An 18,669-nucleotide genomic window follows, 5' to 3' on the forward strand; every position below is an offset into this window, starting at 1 on the left:
AAAAGAAGAACCCACCATGGGAGTGGAGTATGACACGGGAACGAAGCGAAGCATCGCAGATTTTGGACTTTGCTGCAGAAGTCAATGACTTAGTGGATCTTCGATAAGAACTTCGGAGAAGAGAGCGTGGGCAAGATAGCACTCAGCTTCATTACATGCTTCCATTTTGCAGAGCAGACGTCTGACACGAGGCTTTCTATGTCGGGTTGGTCGGGCCAACTCACTGAGAAGCACTTTGCTTGTCGTTATCTAAAGAAAACGTCAAAACTAGATGCATGAAGCTGGACCTCTGGTAATCCTTCGCCACGGAAATATCTTATTCCTGCGTCTTCCAAGCGATTGATTACTAAAAGATTCACCATTTTATCATGGAAAAAAAAAAAAAAAAAAAAAAGTGAAATGGAAGTCGGTGCATCTGAGCTAGATGCATTTAGATTTTAATTTGAAATCATAAATTTGAATTAATGTTATCAAAATCGAACTGCCCATCAAACTGATTGGATACCCGATTTTGATCTAATCTTCGGTCTAATTCCAACAGAATAGGCTCACTTTTTTATAAGTTTTAACGGTAAGAAGTAAAAACAATCATGTTAAGCACCTTCTAAAAGGAAGGCAAAGGGTGGAGGCTTGCCCCTAACGCTCTTGTCGTTGACGAAAGGAAGGATCAGCCGTCGTCCCTCGTCTATCCTGCCACATGAAATGAATCGCTGTCACAGGCTCTCCCTCCACCTTTGAGAATCGGCCAGTTCCCGTCTGAAAATGAAACTCTGCATTTCCAGTCGTCTTTGCGTCCACAACTCACCAACTCCTGTAAGACCACTTCCAACAGTGGTGACAGTTGCTATCAACACAGCTATAACCACAAATGGAGCAATGAAATTCATTCAAAACGTCTTGGATTGAAAAGTTCATTCCATTTACGAGAAGTGGCTCATATTGAACTGCTCCACTAGAATTTGTTTTCTTCCTTGACCATACCATTTCTTCTTATTGCTACCTACCATCCCCACAAACTTTATCAACATGGCAAACACCAGTTCGACCACACAAAAGCTCCAGGGCAGAAGGGCAAGAACAAACAAGTTTTACAATCTGCACAAACCTCCAACAGGAAATAAATTCAAAACAAACATGTTAATGTGCAAATGGGAAGTGTCAAGGCTAACGTAATTGAGAAAACCAAGAGAAGGCGATGAGAATAATTCTTTCTTGGCATCCATGTAAACAAAATTTTCCTCTCCCACATAAACATATGATCCAACTCTTCCAACAAGGTGACAGCTAGATATTTCTCACTGCAGTCATGCCACTTGGCTTAAGATTTGGTTCCTTGAACTAGACAATCCCCACTATCAAGAAAACTAATTCACAGAGCTCGTAAGAGAAACAAAAAGCAAAATTTTATCTGTCAACCAAGCAAAATCACTAAGATGGGGCACCCAAGTATGTGGCCAATCTCAATATGTCACAAAATACTCCACCTGCAGTAACTTGAGCACCGGCCCCAGGACCACGCACTATCAGTGGTTGATCCTTGTATCTCATTGTCATGAAAGCAATTATATTATCTGATCCAGAGAGCTGCGCAAAAGGATGATCCTTCTTGTAACTTTTCAGCTCCACTTGACCTTCAGATTTCACGACATCCACCACACCCACATATCTCAACACCTTCAAACGTAAAAGAAATTGTTATAACCTCTTAGGCAAAAGTGAAATAAAAGTGTAAAATAACTTAAAATGTGATAGTATAAAGACTCACTTCCCCTCTAGCTTCTGCTTCCTGCTGTTTAATTGTCATGTCTTCATCAAATTTTGGAAGTTGTTGCATGAATTCCTCAGCTGATGCACTCATCTGTAATTCATAAAAGACTTCATAACCACAAAAAACAATTAGGTTTAAGAATTGAAACAAACAACATAAAATGATCTAGATGTTCGTACTCTTAATGGCTCTGGTACAAGACTATCATATGGGATGATATCAGAAAGCTCCAACTTTATCCCACATTCTCTAGCAAGGATCACAACCTGCAGTTACTTTCAAACTTCCATCATCTGACCAAGGAATTTTGATCTCAACAAACAACATTGAGTAACCACCTTTATCTGAGAAAATATGTCTAGATGCACTTGCTTGCATATGTGTACATGTGTTTTGTGTGTCAGAGAAAGAGAGAGAGAGAGACAAAGAGAGCTTCCTCAAAAATTTGTCCTTTTGTTCACCTTACGTGCCACGTCAGTTCCTGATAGATCATCTCTTGGATCAGGCTCAGTGAACCCTTCTTGTTTTGCTTCAGCAACAACCTCACTGAAAGCTCGATCACCAACAAACTTGTTGAATATGTAGCTCAAAGTGCCACTGCAATAGCAAACCACCAAGTAGAAAACCCATAAGCTGAAAAGAAGATTGCAAAGATGGCAAATAGAAGAAACATAAGCTATTACAACTCAGACTGGGTCTCACTCCTGAAGGAGGCGAAGCAAAACCTCAAAATTGAGGACTACTAATGGCAATAATCACCCATTCCAGAATATCAATTATGGACCTAGTCCTTTTTTTTTTCCCTTTTTCTGTCTTTAAGGTAGAATTTTGGTCCTTTTTACTCATCTTTCTGATATTAAGATACAGACATCTTATTTTTTACCTACAAATGTCAAGAAAACTATATAAAAACTTTCCTTCTTTTTCCCACTCGCTCTCAATCATTCAAATTTTGCTCCTCTTAAATAGCTTCTATAGGCATCCAAAATATCGCATCAACCTTTACAATAATTAAATATCATAAGGTTTAAGAAAACAACATACTTTCTCTTGCGCAAAAATACAGTGTAACATATTAAAAAAAAAAAACTGTCAGCCCACTTCCAATTAGAGAATGCTTAGTTGGTCCTAGATGGAAGTGTACCCATTACAATTTTTTTCTTTTTAAGTATGACAATAGGAATTCACTGTTGTTTCCTGCCCGCCCCCCTCATGTGATACATTTAAAAGACAATTGCCCTCCTTTAATGCAGCTCAAAGTTTGAGCTAATGCCGTTCTAGTAAAATGATGGGGATCGTTTGCATGTTCTCATATACTGAAGTTGCTCTTACAAAAAATTTTCTTTTTAATTGCACCCAGATGATGTGGAAAAATGAAATAACTAGCCATACAAATAGGATTACTAGGATAAAAGTACTCCCAGATTTTTAGTTCTCTGATAAGCTAGGAATTTCAAGCCTTTTCCATAAATAGCAATTTAAGATTTCAAAGAAGAATCTGTCAGTACCACAAATGAAAACGTAATCATTGCCCACATTTAATTATTGAAAATGCATGGTCTGAATGAGAATTTTATCATGTAGCAGTGAACCAACTCACCTGAAAATTCCTTCAATACGCAAAATCCTGTCACCAGTTTCAAGAAGGCCACGCAGAGTGCTGATGATTGGGAGTCCAGCTCCAACTGTTGCTTCATAAAAGTAATGAGTATATGATCTCCTTTGGAGCGCTCTCAACTTCAAGTACTGGACCCAACAAAACATCCACCAAGGCAATACATAAAAGAAAGGCTTTCAAACAGAAGTATGCTAAAGATATAGAGCTGACTTCAACAAGTTTCACAAATTACATTATATCTCTTTGAGAGCCAATTCATTCAGTATTTTGTGATTGTCAGAAAAATGAGCAACAACAGTTGCAATCAGCTCAGTCTAAAGTTATCCTATGCCAGTCCAAGACACCAGAAAATAGAGAAACAATGCTTATTAGCTTCCAGAATAATGGCTGAAAGAGAAAAAAATTTAAGTGCTCCTAGATTCTTTCTAGTAAGTACTGAAAAAAGTGCCATTAATGCAAGTAAAAGAATCACATGAAAAGAGCAAGAAGTGAAAAGGGATACAGGATAAAAACATTTTAAGTCTAACTGAGCTATAGGCACTACCAAGCAGTAAAAGTATGAGAAGAAAATGTGAATTGAACATTGAGATGCCATCATCACACATCATACAAATATAGGAGCACTGCTGAGACTGATAAACCATGTTACACAACTGAGTTTCACCACATAGACATATGACTACCACCACAAGGGTGATGAGTCATCGCATGTTCAGGTCCAATCACACCAAACAAGTCTTTTTGTAGCGTGTCTATATGTATTATCCCAATCTGGAGAGCAAAACTTGTTTGCTAACATGGCTGATACTTCTGGAGTCAAAACACAAAAACCACCCACAACAGTGGCAGTGGGCCAGGTACATATTAGGTCGAGCCACATGGTCTTGAGTATTCACCTGACATGAACCCAATCAGGCCGAGTGAACCCTAACATGACGCCATCAATAGGTTTGGGGGTCAACAAGCCCAAACCACATGACCCACAAAAATCAAGAAAGTTCAATTGAGTATTTTAAACCTTTATACACTGAAAATCTAGGAATCAGTTACAAAAAGACCTTTTTATGTGTTCAAGTGATCATAAATATCTAAACTTCTCATCTCAGTTCAGTACTGCAGGAAAAATAGAAGGATAACGAAAGTATCTGCCCTTAAAAGTTGTCTTGTACTCAATTCCAATAAAAGACATTAGAAGTGAGGTTGTCAGTATGTCTCCAAGTTAGTTTCTGCGCAAGTCAATCTATAAGATATAAAAAATCAAAAGTACATCAGTAATAGGACTTATTTATTTGCTGTTTCACACTTTCAAACGAATGATACACTTAATGAGATCAACAGATCACTGAAAAACCGGTTCAGCAAGCTTCCTTTCAGCCTCTCCATTCTCCAAACTCTTCATTAGGAATACATACAGGGTTTATGGTTTAGGATTTAGGGTTCCAAACTCTTCTTTAGACATTAGAAGTGAGGTTGTCAGTATGTCTCCAAGTTAGTTTCTGCGCAAGTCAATCTATAAGATATAAAAAATCAAAAGTACATCAGTAATAGGACTTATTTATTTGCTGTTTCACACTTGCAAACGAATGATACACTTAATGAGATCAACAGATCACTGAAAAACCGGTTCAGCAAGCTTCCTTTCAGCCTTTCCATTCTCCAAACTCTTCTTTAAGAATACATACAGGGTTTATGGTTTAGGATTTAGGGTTCCAAACTCTTCTTTAAGAATATGTACATGGTTTAGAGCTTAGATTCTGATTCAAAGATTCAGTTGTAGTTATATCAAATTACGTCATGCAAGAAGTAGCCCAATAAGAGAAAGAAGAAAAAGAAAAAGGCATTCAAAGAGAAGCTTGCAGAAGTAACCCATGACTAGTCCTCTTCCTCTACCAAGTTCTTTCTTTTGCTCTTTTCTCTTCTTTCTGTCCTTCAGTTCTTCTCCTCCCTTCTTTTTCTTCTTCTGAATATTTCTTCTCTGTTTTTCTTCTTGAAACATAACGTTAATACATTTTAGAACCTAAAATAAGTTCACAAGTAGGTCCCCGACTACCTATTTTCAGTTCTTGTTTCTGTCATGATGTGGCAAATGAGCTTTATCATGCAAGGATGACATGTAGTCAACAAAAAATATTATTAGAAAAAACCAAGTGACCAAGAGGCACTAATTAATTAAATCAGAAATTATTTATCAAGGCCTAGTCATCATGAATGATGCCGGAGACGAGGATTTCACATTTTTCCAGGATGATTAAGGATCTGTGCCATTGACTGAAATCTGTCCTTTCAGGTCCTTCATTAAGAAAATGGTTCCATTGAAGAACGATCATGAGGCTACTCTCTTTCATGCAGTGACCAGCAAAGTCGAATGAAATGAATCTATTTACCTGGTCAAGTGGCCCTGAATTGGCTTTTTTGTTTGGAGTAATGACATGGATTCCCTTGCACAACCAGTCGTAATAATAGTTTGCAACTTCTGAATCCGCTGTGCAATCAACCAATGCTGTGTTGGGAATGAAATGGTTTCCATGCACATGGTGAACAAACTTCTCGATGTCAGCCTCCTCAGCCCCCTCTTTCTGAAGTTCCCTCCATCTGGACAAGTCAATACCCTGCATAGCATTTCACAAGATTTCAAGGAAAGCACACTAAGTGATATGATTGCTTATTCAAGAAAGAGAAAACTACAAGCAGTAATTTTTAGGAGATATATCAAGGGACTATTATAACCCAAACAGCTCTTCAAGGAAAGCACACTAAGTGATATGATTGCTTATTCAAGAAAGAGAGAAATTACAAGCGGTAATTTAAGGAAATATATCAAGGGTTATTATGACCCAAACAGCTCTTCTCACAAAATCAAAGTTGGATAACTAACATGGATTTGCAAGCAAAGTGCAAGGTCATAAGAGCATTCTGAGAAAGGGAAAAGCAAAATTTCTAGAGGGCTGTCAGACCAGCCATGATTCATGAAGCAGATCATTGATTATAATGAAGCAACATTCATAAAAAATAAGGGCAGAAGAAACAAGTTATAGCTGAAAATCTGCAAGTAACCAGATAAAGCTGGCATAAGGTCTTCAAGGTGATGTGGAAGATGGTAATATCTATGATGACTCTGCGAGAGAAAGAGGGAGAAAGAGGAAGAGAGAGAAGAGAGAGAGAGAGAGAGAGAGAGACAACAAATTATTAAAATTTTAGCTTACACATCACTTAGAAACATTTTTGTTGAACCAACAATTCCCATAACTCGCAAATCAATTCTAAATTCTTCCTTAAGGATTGACGCCTGTAGACAGATCAATGCAACTTTTGGTCAGTTTTAAGCGATGCAAAACTTAGAGAAGCTAGTCATAGAAATACAAGAGAATAAAACAGTTAAAATGTACAAAAGAAACCAGACAACTAGGATGCAAGTTCAACCCAAACTAACAAAAGAAGAAGAAAGGAAAAAATAAACTACATCACTCACCTTCACCTCGCCTTTCTAAAATAAGCACACCACAATGGGGCACTTCCCATATCTTTGGAATTGCCCCTTCAAATTTTAAAAGTTGGTGATGGGCTTGACCTAATATTTCTCATTAGTAATTTTATTCACAGGAAAAAGTGGCTCACGAAGTACAATTTTGACTTATGGAATATGAGATAAAGTGAGACTGCAGCAATGAGCGGAAGAAAAGAAGGTAAACTGCATGATTGGCACCTGATCCCTTAGTTGGTCAAGCAATGTGCCACCAATCAATCCAGGTCCAATAATTCCCATAGCTATTGTGGTTTTTGAGAGAAACATTCTAGAATGAACAGCCCTAAGAGCTCTTATACAATCTTCACGATTCACCACCACAGTGATATTGTACTCAGAACAACCTTGGGCTATAGCTCGTACATTAATATTTGCCTGGAAGACACAAATCAGCATCTCAGTAATGGTTACCTGTAGGAAGATAATTAAGAAATAACTCGAGAGAAAGCAGTTACAGAGAACTCAGTAAAACATGGTTGACTCATTTCCATTCAATGACAAAATTTAACATTTTATTGCCAACTCATCAAGAACAGAGTTATCTGACACAAACATCTAGCTAGTCATACAGTAGCTTATTAATCCAGTCATAAACTGAAGTTACTGACTGATTTCATTGATCAAGACAACAGGATGGAGATACCTTTGCCAGAGCATTAAAAAGCGTCGCACTAACCCCAGGAGTACTTGCCATTTTTTGACCAACTGCAGCCAATATGCTACAATTTGGAATAACCTCAACCTGGCTTCACAGAGAGGAAATTACAACATATTTTGTACCAGATACAGCATCTAAGAAAGAACACAAAAGGGTGTAAACTTTGAAGCAATGAGAAACGCAAGATATTGCTGTTTGACGAAATGACAGAACTCACTTTTAGTTGCAAATTTTGTGATTATTTAATGAAGCAATTGAAGCACTTCACATATGACATACCTTAGAAAGACGACCAGCACCTAAAGCCTGATGAAATCTAGACTGCAGTGCCTCAGCAACTGTCTTTACTTCATTTTCTGGCACAGCAAAGCAAACAGAATGTTCACTACTGGCCTGCAAGAGAAACAAAAAATTAGCTGGTAACAAGGACACTGTTACAGTGTCCACAATGAAAGTAATATGTTATTGGACACAAGTCCCACAAATCTGTGGCTATAAATGTAGACCAATTAATCTGTGTAGGGTATGGACATGGGAGAGCTTCCAAGTGGGTGAATATTCCCATGTAGTTAAATGGTTGGAATATCTTGAGCTTATTAGTGAAGGAAAGCCCTCCTAACTGCAGTTAAGTCATTTAAAAAGCCTCCTAACTTGAGTTAGCCATTGAAAAAGCCTCCTAGCTTGGGCCAGTCATCGAAAAAACATCCTCACTTCAGCATTTTAGGAGAAGTGGCTGAACTTCAATAGCATATATAGTAAGACACAGAAGATAATGTGGATGCCTGAGATATCATAATGACATTAGCTCCAACATCCTTGACTGTACCAAAAATTGCACTAGCTGTTCCAGGAACACCAGCCATCCCAGTTCTGCAAAAAGACAAGAATGACAATGTAAGTCCAAATAACGATTCCAGAAATATCAAACAGTGAGGTCAGAAAACCAAGGACCAGTCGTCACCCTTCAACATTTATAAGAGCCAAATTATCTATCGTAGCAAAACCTTTCACAAGAGACTCCAAGCTTTCACCATCTCCATTCTCATTGACAGGAACACGACATATCATAGTTCCAGGAGCAGAAAGATTGAAGACGTTTCTTATCATTATAGGAATGTCATACTTCATCACTGGAATGATTGTTCGGGGATGCAAAACATTTGCACCAAAATAAGACTGCAAATGCACATATTCGTCAGTAACAATAGCTACAGACCTATAAATTTAAATAAGCCTAACACATCGAACGCAAGATAACTGAGTTCACCATTTCCCAGGCCTCTTGATAAGACAATGTCTTCAATATCATAGCCTCACTAACTGTAAAAAAGAGATTTCCCAACGTGTTAAGTTCAGATATTGAAAAACTAAAATAAAGGCATTCTTCATTTCCACTGTATCAAACATTTGGCAAAATGGAGGTGCATGCTGCTGTTTTCACAACCAGTCATCTCTGCTGTTTGAACTTACCTCTGTTTATAAGACAAAATCATCAAGGAGTACAAACAAAATGACCATGTGCTTAGCCAGTTTTAGGATTCATCAACATACACCCAGTAGATGTGCACATGCATATGCAGCTTATTAATGAATAACTCAGATCACAACAATCTGATGAGGTTATTGCAACATAATAAATAGCTTTTTTCTGACAAACTACAAGATATGGGCCAAATTTTGCACTCATAGCTTAACAATGAATGGTCTAGGATATGGCAATTTGATAAGAGTGTCTTTCCAAAATGGAATCCAAACAATCCAGATGAATTTTGTCAAAAAAGTTCCCTTTTTCTATGTACTTAAAATGAACACAAAGATAAAACAGACACTTCATTGATGATGCTTTCTAAGAGATGCCCCAGCAAGTTGGTCCGAACTCAGCAATAGTTGATGATAGAAGCTAAGGTAACATCAAGGTCATATAATTAAGTTTGGTAAGTTGGAAAAAGTTGAGCTATCTGTGAAACAGCAAAACAGAAAATCATCCATAAATGGGTAAAAATAAAAAGTGATTTGAACATAAAATCACTAATAACAAAACACAAGATCGATGTTCACCCTTGTATAGAGCATAACCAAAAAGATTGTAGTCAACAGGCAATCGCTAAAAATTAATATTTTTAAATGATGATAGACAGTCGCACACACCAACCAACACACTGCTATAAAGTTATAGACAACGTTCTACAAATACCCTATCAAGTTGACAAGATCATTCAGAAGAGCACAAAAATGTCACAACAGCCAAACTGGGCCTACCAACTGAACAAGACTGAACCTGATAAAGAGTCAGGCATGTCTTATGTTAAAGTTGGGTCCACCAAAATGACTAACCGAAGTTAGGAGGTTACTTCCCAACTACTAACCATACAAATTTTCTTAACACTTACCTATGTGGGACTATTCCCACTAACACTCCCCTTGATGTCCAGGAGACATGGATGACACAAACAGGATACAAACTAAACAAGACATAAACTAAGTCCAACAAACAGAGGTCTTACTCTGATACCACGTTAAAATTTGGTTCAAGTTCATCCCAAAATGACTAACCAAAGTTGAGAGATTGTTTTCCAACTAAAAAACATATACTTTTTTCTTAAATTCCACTAATATCTTACTAATCCATATGGTCAGATCAAGTATACGTGTTCAACTAGAGAACTAATTAGAATTTGAATTTGAATTATTATCAAAATAAAAATAATCACTTATCTTTTCAAAAATTTTGAAGTTGAGATGGTCCCTCTCTACATGACTAACCATAGTTAGAACCAATTAATAAGCATAGGATCTTTTCAACTTCAAATCAATGTGGGACTATTCTTCCACATACAATAACTCTCTCTAACAACTGACTTGAGATGTGAAGCACTTGTATACCTATAACTACGAGGATTTTATAACTAACCCTCCACCCCCTCTCAAGTTCAAGCCTACGCCAACAACTTGGCTCAAGACATGGAGAAAATACATACATAGATCATAGAAAAAAAAAACATAGAGGCCATGCAGAACACAAACACAAGCTTGGGTTGGCTCTAATACCATGCTAAAGTTGGCCCAATTCCTCCCAACATAAGTAGCCAATTTAGGAAGCCTCTTCCCACCTAATAAGATAGGACAAGCTCAAACCAAAGTAGAAGTAGTCCCCACATACAACAACTCCCACTGTCAAGCAACTAGTCTGAGACATAGAACACATGTACAACTACATACTGGTGGACATTTTTACCCACCAACAAAAATTATTAACAAAGTGCAAATATAACAATTTGATCCCAAGAGTTTTGAAACATGATGACCATTGACCTCATCAAGTGGCAATAATTTGAGTCATCCATGAGCAATATAGCCTCTCTTCAATATGGATACAGGGTAAAGTATGAATTTAGCTTGTTATCACTCGTTTATATCAAAAGTCATTAATTGGTGATCTACCTCAAACTAACTTGACAAGGATTACTATTAAAAAGCAACCTACAGATCTACTAAGGAGAAAATTTCATATATATACTATTTATCTTTGTCAGTCTGCTTTGGCAGGTAAGCTAGAGGGCTAATCCACAACCAGATTCAGAGGACAAAACCTTACTAATAGAGTTACGGACATAATTCACTCCATTCTTGACCTAAAGATGTCTCATTTTACCATATCTGATGAGCAAATAAATGTAGTTTACACTGAATTAAAGTATTTCATCTTGATACAAGATAGTAATAAATTTTGTAACTATGAACAACAGGAAGTGGATTCAGGACATCCATCCTTAAATAAAAAAAAATGTACGGTTTTTTCAAACCTTTTCTAGGATCTGCACTATAAACACCATCTACATCGGTCCAGATTGTGATTTGACTAGCTTTCAAGAGAGCACCCATTATAGCTGCAGAGAAGTCACTCCCATCCCTCTTCAATGTTATTGGAATGTTTTGGGGAGTGCTGGCAATGAAACCAGTGGCAATGATTGTCTTGGATGGATTTTGTGAGAACCATTTTTCAAGTCTCTCACTGGATTCTGTAAAGGCAGGGTCAACTTGGCTGGAACTTGTAGGGTTTACAACAAGAACTTCCCTTGTATCCATCCAATTGCAGGGCACTCCAAGCTGCATTACAAAGATGAATTACATGTAAAACTTGATCATTTATGTGAGTTATAGAGATTATTATAATTTATGATAGTTAGTTGCACTATCTAAGAATAACTGTCCATCCACTGCACCTTGTCCACCAGCGCAGAGAGCATCTGTGCAATCCATAGCTCTCCATGACCTACAACAAAATCTGAGAAAGACTCTGTGGCATGACCAGCTGCAAAAGATACCACAGGCAAGGTGGTTACAATGAAAAAATATTCATTTTCAACACACACATGCAGAAGAGAAAAAACAAAAAAAAACAAAACGAAACAAACAAACAAACAAAAAAAAAAAAAAAAACAAAAAAGAAGCAAACTAGAGATATTGGGGCTGCAATTTGTCATCACCATGAAGCCAACCTGTTGCTTTAACAAGATAACCAAAAATAAATTATTGATGACAGGTGCTGTGACAATGTCTTGAAAACAACATTTTACTGCTAAGCTAGAAAGGTTTTTTGATAAAACAACGGGTTTTCTTACTTATGCACACAAGATAAAATGGTTTTATGTTGACTTTAACAACCACTATAGTGCTCACTGAGACAAGTTCATTTTACTTTTTAACTTTTATGAAGCCCATCACTTAATGCATCTTCAACTATTACTGAATTTAGAAAGAACGGAGACCACATCCTGCATCTGAAATAAGTAAATAAATGCCATCACAGAATTCGAAGGGGACACACACAAAAGAGAGAAACATAGATAGAGAGAGAGAGTGAGAATGCAATTTTGAAACCTATATAAATAGCACGAAGCATGACTTTGAGGTTGCTGATGTCTTCATGCAACTGAGAAATAAACTTAGCAAGATCACTTCCATCAAGAAGGTCATTTGCTGTTTGCCTGTGCTTTTCATAAACATCATCCAGTGCAGAGATATAAGAATCATCCTGCGATTCTGCCTTGTAAATGAGGTCATACATCATGTCTGTCACTTTTGACATTGCTGAAACAACAACCAGCTTCTGCTCCACAAAATCATTCACAATTATGTCGGCTACATTCTGAATTCTTTTGGAAGTGCCGACACAGGTCCCGCCAAATTTGTGAACAGACCAAGATGCACCCTTGGGGAGATTGGAAGAAGTTTCCAAACACACATCTGTATAAGTGGGTGTTAAAGGATAATCACAGATATCAAGGATATGGACTTGAATGGAAATTTTTAGCCCACACCAGAGATCACAAAATATATTAAGGACTAGATGACCGAGTGAAACAAGAAGCACCTGTCATAGAGGCAAATATATGCCTATGAGCGATCTCCTTTCTTCCCATCCTCATCGAAACTTGGCTACTTCTGAAAGACAAGACAATTTACTGACTCTTGACTTTTAGATGAACAACAAACAGACAGAAGTATTGCAATGCCATAGCAATCAATTGAGATAGAAAAATGGAAAATCATATTACAGGAATAAAGCAGAAAACTGTTTTTAACAAAAATGACAACAACATATCCTGAAGTTGAAAAATCTCTTAGTCTGAGATAAAAGAGGGTTCCTAAAATGTTTCAATTCTCAAGAACACCATAAGGTAACAGATACCACTACTCCACTGTATTTTAACTTGTTCAATACAACCTGTTAATGGAATCTCACGCTGTCACAGAAGACCACATTTGATGTAACAGTTCTCTTCAGGTAACAGGAGACCAGAAACAATGAAGATTTCCCAGTTAAACAAATAAATTGCATATGTCGCCTTCTCCTATCTCCAGATACCCACGAGACAGGGAACACTACAGGAGAGGCAATAAAACACTGTACCTTTACTGATGTACCCATTCCATTCAAACAGTATTTTCCTTGGTTCAAGATCAAAGATAATGCATAGGAAGGCAGGCACCCCCAAGTTCAACCGTAAACAAAAGTAAAACAAAGGAATAAAATAGATAAAGTGCATTTCGAAATCAATTGAGAAAATTGATTTAGCAAACAGATAATAAATCAATGAAAATGCGTACGTGATAGAGATTCACTAACCTCAACAAGGAAAGGTGCCCAAATTTGTTTGAGAGAGACAACTGGCCCGCAGATGATAAGAAATAACCACCTCTCTCCTTCTTTACAACTTCTCCATGAGACACAATATTGGCAGCCAGTGAAAGTGGTGAACAAGACATTTGTGAAGACAATGAAACTTGGACCAGTTTTTCTGAAAGTTCTAAGAACAGATTAGTGAAGTAACATAACACCGAAATAAGGAGTTTCAAACGTAGACCGTTTTCAAATGAAAGCAAACGAATGAGCTCCAGAAAAGCAGTTTGACTCTGAACAATAGCGTAAAGCTATCAAGTCACGCAACCGTGGAGGAATAGATTAGTGAAGTAACACAACACCGAAATAAGGAGTTTCATACGTAGACCGTTTTCAAAAGAAAGCAAACAAATGAGCTCCAGAAAAGCAGTTGACTCTGGACAATAGCGTAAAGCTATCAAGTCACGCAACCGTGGATAAAAAAAACAAACAGATACATGAAAAATATAATCCCATAATGTACTTCTCTCATACATTATCAACAGCCCATGAAAAATAGAAGGAAACTTCTTACTGGCTCGGGTTACCGCCAGCAAGCATATCAACAAACGACGTAAGAATTACACTGAAACTACATGTAGACGATATACAGAAAAGCACCATTGAAATTTCAAACTGTGAAAAGGAAATGAAAGTAAATGAGACCCTCAAAGTCCATATAGACAGCTAAAAAAAAAAAAAAAGACAGAGAGTAAGGAGAGTGACAAATGATATTTCATACACACTTGCGCTCTTACCACTGCTGCAGTTCCTTCTCACTATCAATCCGCCGGTGATAATTGCAAGCTAATTCCCGGCGATTGCTTCTGCACTAATGGAACAACCGATGCTCAGAGGGATTGGCCGCCGAAAGTAAATGGTTGCTGATGAATGAAGAACGGAGACATTTTCTATCATCTTCGAGACATGTTAGCGGGAAAAATAAGAAGGAAGACAGTTTTTAGTCTCGTACCCTTGGAATCAAACAGAGGGAGACTCCTCGTTAGTCCCGTAACGATTTAAAGAAAATTTATGAATAATTGAACCTCAAACCCTATAAATTAGGGCTGCAAACGAGTAATAAAAAAATGATAATAAAATATTTTTATAAATGACATTTGGATCATTTAAAATTGTAAATAAATATCGGACAAACAAACTCATAATTAAAATTTGCAATAGAGCCAAAAGTAAATATATATATTCGTAAATTAAAAATGAAATTTATGTAAAGTAAATTTAAATTAATAGTATTTACCTTTAATAATATTAGAAATATGTGACTAATTTATTCTTAAGTAAGTTTTTAATAATTTATAATAAGGTTATTTCTTATATGTTTTTATTATAATTTTCGTATTTTTGTCTTATCTGAATTTTATGGTATTTTGATTCTATTTATTTACGTGGTTAATAACATGCTAAATCGGTAAACGGGTAAATAAATAAAAATAATAAAAATGATAAAAAATTAAATTTTAATTTTAAAATATATATATAACAACATATTTATAATATCTAAAGTAATAAAAAATCACATAGCAAAGTCCCTTTACATAAGTATATAAAAAATTATTATTTTTTTTTTATTTAAATAAACGAGTTAATAGGTATGAAATAAGTATTGTCCGATTCCGTTATATTTAAATAAATAATAAAATATAAAACTACCCAATTACATCTATATGGGTAAAAAATTTCATTCCTTCCATTTCGGAAAAATTGGGTAACGAGAAGGACCGGAGGAGCTACCACCCACGCGCCGGTGTACACAACTGCGGCGTCGTGTTTGAGACTCGTCGACGTCGAGGGGGTCGCCGGCTTCGACCCAACGAGCATCCCCGACGAGGCGATGACCTCCTCTACATGAAGTCCATGTATGGTTTAGAGATGCCATTCACAATAGGGCAGCGTGCACTCCTGCCGATTATCAACGGCCGAAACGTCATGGCTCAGGCGCTGTCCAGTGCTCTAAGAAGACCTGCATGAGCGCGCTCTCGGCTATTCGCGAGTACAAGCCCTCTGTCTTTCTCTATCTGCCATTTCAAATTTTTGTGATTTGTAGAACTAGAGATATAACAATATGGTAGCCTTCATTGTTCTGAACGCTAGAACAATCCAACTATGAGAAGATTTGGATTGGAAAAACGACATTTCTGGAATCTCCAGAGGATAGGTTGTGTAGTTACTCGCGAAGTGTTTCTGCTAAAAAAAATTCAACTTCTGCTTCCAAACATCGACCAATTCAGAAGCTATTGGTTTGGATTCGCTCATTCGAACATGGATGAACAGCACCATAAGGTAAACCGCGTAATGGTGAATAAACAAAGTATAAGTACCCGTCACTTCCAACTCCAGTTCAGCTGGCATTACTGTATTCTAAGAGATTTAAGGTGTTAAATATGAATTAGGGGATATTAATTATAAAATATAGGAATAAAGAATAATATTACCGTAATTATTATTAATCAGGTGTAAACTATTTATAGAATTACATAGAGAGATTGTAGGTGATTAAGACTTTACAATTTGAGTCTATCACTAATTCAATCACTAGTTATTTTTATCTCTATCATGCTCTACAAGATGAAACTCCAAAAGGATAGTCCAATCTTGATCTTCAAAAAGAATCTTCTTGGAAGTGGTTTGGAGAGAACAGCGGCACTTGAAGCAGCTGGTGTGGACGTAATTTCATCGTCAGGTGGCAGAACAGTGGCACAGGAGGCGACTGGGGCAGACGGAATCACATCGTTTGGTAGAGCACTTGCACTAGAGACGGCTGGTGCGGACGGAATTTCATCGTCAGGTGGCAAAGTAGCAACACTGGCGGCGATTGGTGCGGCACCAGAGGTAATTGGTGCGAACGAAATTTCATCGTCATGTGGCAGAGTAGCGACATTGGAGACGGCTAGTGCAGATGGAATTGTATCATGCGGTGGAAGAACAACGGCACTAGAGGTAGTCGGTGCAAATGGAATTGTATCGTTCGGTGGAAAAACAGCAACACTAGAGGCGGTTGGTACGGATGGAATTGTATCATTCGGTGGAAAGACAACAGCTAGTGCGGACGGAATCAATCCGTCCGGATAGGACGAAGAGTTTCTTGATTGAGTTTTTTTTTTAATAATTAAAAATACCACACGTGTGAAAAAACCCACGTGCGAATTCGCACATTCGCGCGGGACGGCTTGTCTCGGCTTGTCTAAGGGGGAAATAAGGGGGGCCATCGGCGTTGTGGCCGGAGGGACAAGCGACGGCGACGGCTAGCAACAAGCGGCAGGCGACAGCTGGGTCCACTGATTTCAGCAGGAAATCGGTGACGAGAAAAGAGAGGGCTTTGTGCGGCGCCGGCTGGGTGGTTACCGGCAAAGGCGACTACGAGCTGCAAGCGGCAGCGGGGTCGATTGATTTCGACAAAAAATCGACGAAGAGAGAAGAGAGGGCTTTGTGCGGCGCCGGCTAGGTGGTTGCCGGCAAAGCGGACGGCGCCGGCGTCAGGCGGTAGTGGGGCGACGAGGACATCGGGCGACGGTAGAGTGATTTCCAGAGATAGTGTTGGAGAGACGCGGGGGGGGGGGGGGGGGGGGGACGACGTGCGGTGGCGGAGTGCGGCTGCGAGCGGCAACCAGGATTTCGGGCAAATCGATAGCGACAATTTTTCAACTTTTTGTTTTTTCAAAATACCTCCGGCAATATTATACGGAGAAAGGACAACAAAAATACCTGGGCGGCGGCAATGGGCTGAAGCTACGAAACTAGTTCCAATAAATATTTTCGGCCACGATAAACTTATTTTGATTAATCGATATAGAATATAGAAATGAAGAATAATATTATTATGATTATTATTGATAAGGTGTTAAACTATTTATAGAATTAAGTAGAGAGATTGTAGGTGATTATGACTTTATAATTTGAGTCTATCTCTAATTTAATCACTAGTTATTTTTATTTATATTATTATTTTTATATCTATCAATATATTTATCTTTATCTCTATTAGTAACGAGGTTTACTTGACCACAATCCCTTTAGGACCTGTTAGTGCGTAGCGTAAGTGAAGTATATTTCACTTACGCTGGGGAAAGTAGGCCGAAACCCATTATTGCGCCCAATAAGTGACGGGGGAAAGTGAAATACAGCTGTATTTCACTTTCCCCCGTTTCAGGAATAAAATGATGGTAAGTGATACGGATTTCACTTACCATCGTTCAAATACATCGTTATCGAGGAGGATCAGGGAGGAACCTCTGTTGAACGAGGTTTCAGAGAAATTTTTTTTTTCTCTCTCCTAACCTTCGGCTTATCTTCTCTCTCGGCCTCCCTCCCTTCTCCCTCTCGGCGTACTGTTGGAGCGCCGCCTCTGTCGCTATTGCCCTTTGGCCCGCCGTTGCTTGCTACCTCCATCGTCGTTGCTTGCTGGCCATCGTCGTAGTACTCCTGCTGCTGAGGAAGACAACGCGTGCAGGAAGACAATTTAATTTTTCCTAACTTAGGAAAAATTAAACCGTCATAAAAATAATAATTTCTAATTTTTATTTATAAAATAATTATTATTTTTATTTAATATACTTATTTTATAATTAATATATTAATATATTTTAATTATCCCATTGCTATAATTAATTAAACCAATGGTTTTAAATTTTGTGATAAAATATTATTAATTAATAATACATAAAAATACATTATGTTATTGATATATATATATATATATATATATATATTTATTTATTATATTAATAGTGGTTTTTAATGTTAAAACATATCTTATGTTATTAAAAAATAATTTATTTATTATATTCACTTATGTTATTATTTATTTATTTTTAATATTTTATTTTAGTCGCACGTACTCAAAGGGAGTCTGCAATACAATTTGCAAGAGCATCATATTATCGAGATGTTTTAGCAATTCAGATGTGGCAAAATTATTGAC

The 18,669-nt window shown here is 37.5% G+C and overlaps 1 protein-coding gene across 2 annotated transcripts; it reads right to left on the bottom strand.

Annotated features, from left to right (window-relative positions):
* Window positions 1–1,207: 1,207 nt before the first annotated feature.
* On the bottom strand, window positions 1,208–14,733 carry LOC137940339 (bifunctional aspartokinase/homoserine dehydrogenase 1, chloroplastic-like). 2 transcript variants are annotated; one of them, XM_068785356.1, is made up of 20 exons: window positions 14,704–14,733; window positions 14,489–14,614; window positions 13,698–13,869; window positions 12,942–13,012; window positions 12,449–12,814; window positions 11,791–11,879; window positions 11,371–11,674; window positions 8,835–8,887; window positions 8,529–8,743; window positions 8,350–8,437; window positions 7,847–7,960; window positions 7,553–7,651; window positions 7,090–7,284; window positions 6,589–6,672; window positions 5,771–5,995; window positions 3,369–3,514; window positions 2,230–2,365; window positions 1,948–2,034; window positions 1,766–1,858; window positions 1,208–1,674 (listed from the first exon to the last, which is right to left on the bottom strand). In XM_068785356.1, the coding sequence occupies exons 3-20, from the start codon at window positions 13,835–13,837 to the stop codon at window positions 1,429–1,431; spliced, it is 2,751 nt and encodes a 916-aa protein (XP_068641457.1). In that variant the 5' UTR covers window positions 13,838–13,869; window positions 14,489–14,614; window positions 14,704–14,733; the 3' UTR covers window positions 1,208–1,428. The 2 variants fall into 2 exon arrangements, with proteins under 2 accessions (XP_068641457.1, XP_068641456.1); XM_068785355.1 differs by having other exon boundaries at window positions 13,698–13,878; window positions 14,489–14,721.
* Window positions 14,734–18,669: the final 3,936 nt, after the last annotated feature.

Source organism: Aristolochia californica, unplaced genomic scaffold, assembly GCF_029961685.1.
Source record: "Aristolochia californica isolate CCGP_79_NKW_82.1479 unplaced genomic scaffold, dmAriCali1.0.hap1 SCAF_9, whole genome shotgun sequence".
NCBI classification, from domain to species: Eukaryota; Viridiplantae; Streptophyta; class Magnoliopsida; order Piperales; family Aristolochiaceae; genus Aristolochia; species Aristolochia californica.

What these genes read in the sequence shown, in the direction of transcription:
- LOC137940339 (XM_068785356.1), bottom strand. Translation starts at nt 13,837, where the DNA reads ATGTCTTGTTCACCACTTTCACTGGCTGCCAATATTGTGTCTCATGGA. An exon ending in AAATGTTTCTAAGTGATGTG is followed by an intron (nt 5,996 to 6,588) that starts TAAGCTAAAATT and finishes AATGCTATGCAG; the next exon opens with GGTATTGACTTGTCCAGATG. An exon ending in GAACTGACGTGGCACGTAAG is followed by an intron (nt 2,035 to 2,229) that starts GTGAACAAAAGG and finishes AAGTAACTGCAG; the next exon opens with GTTGTGATCCTTGCTAGAGA.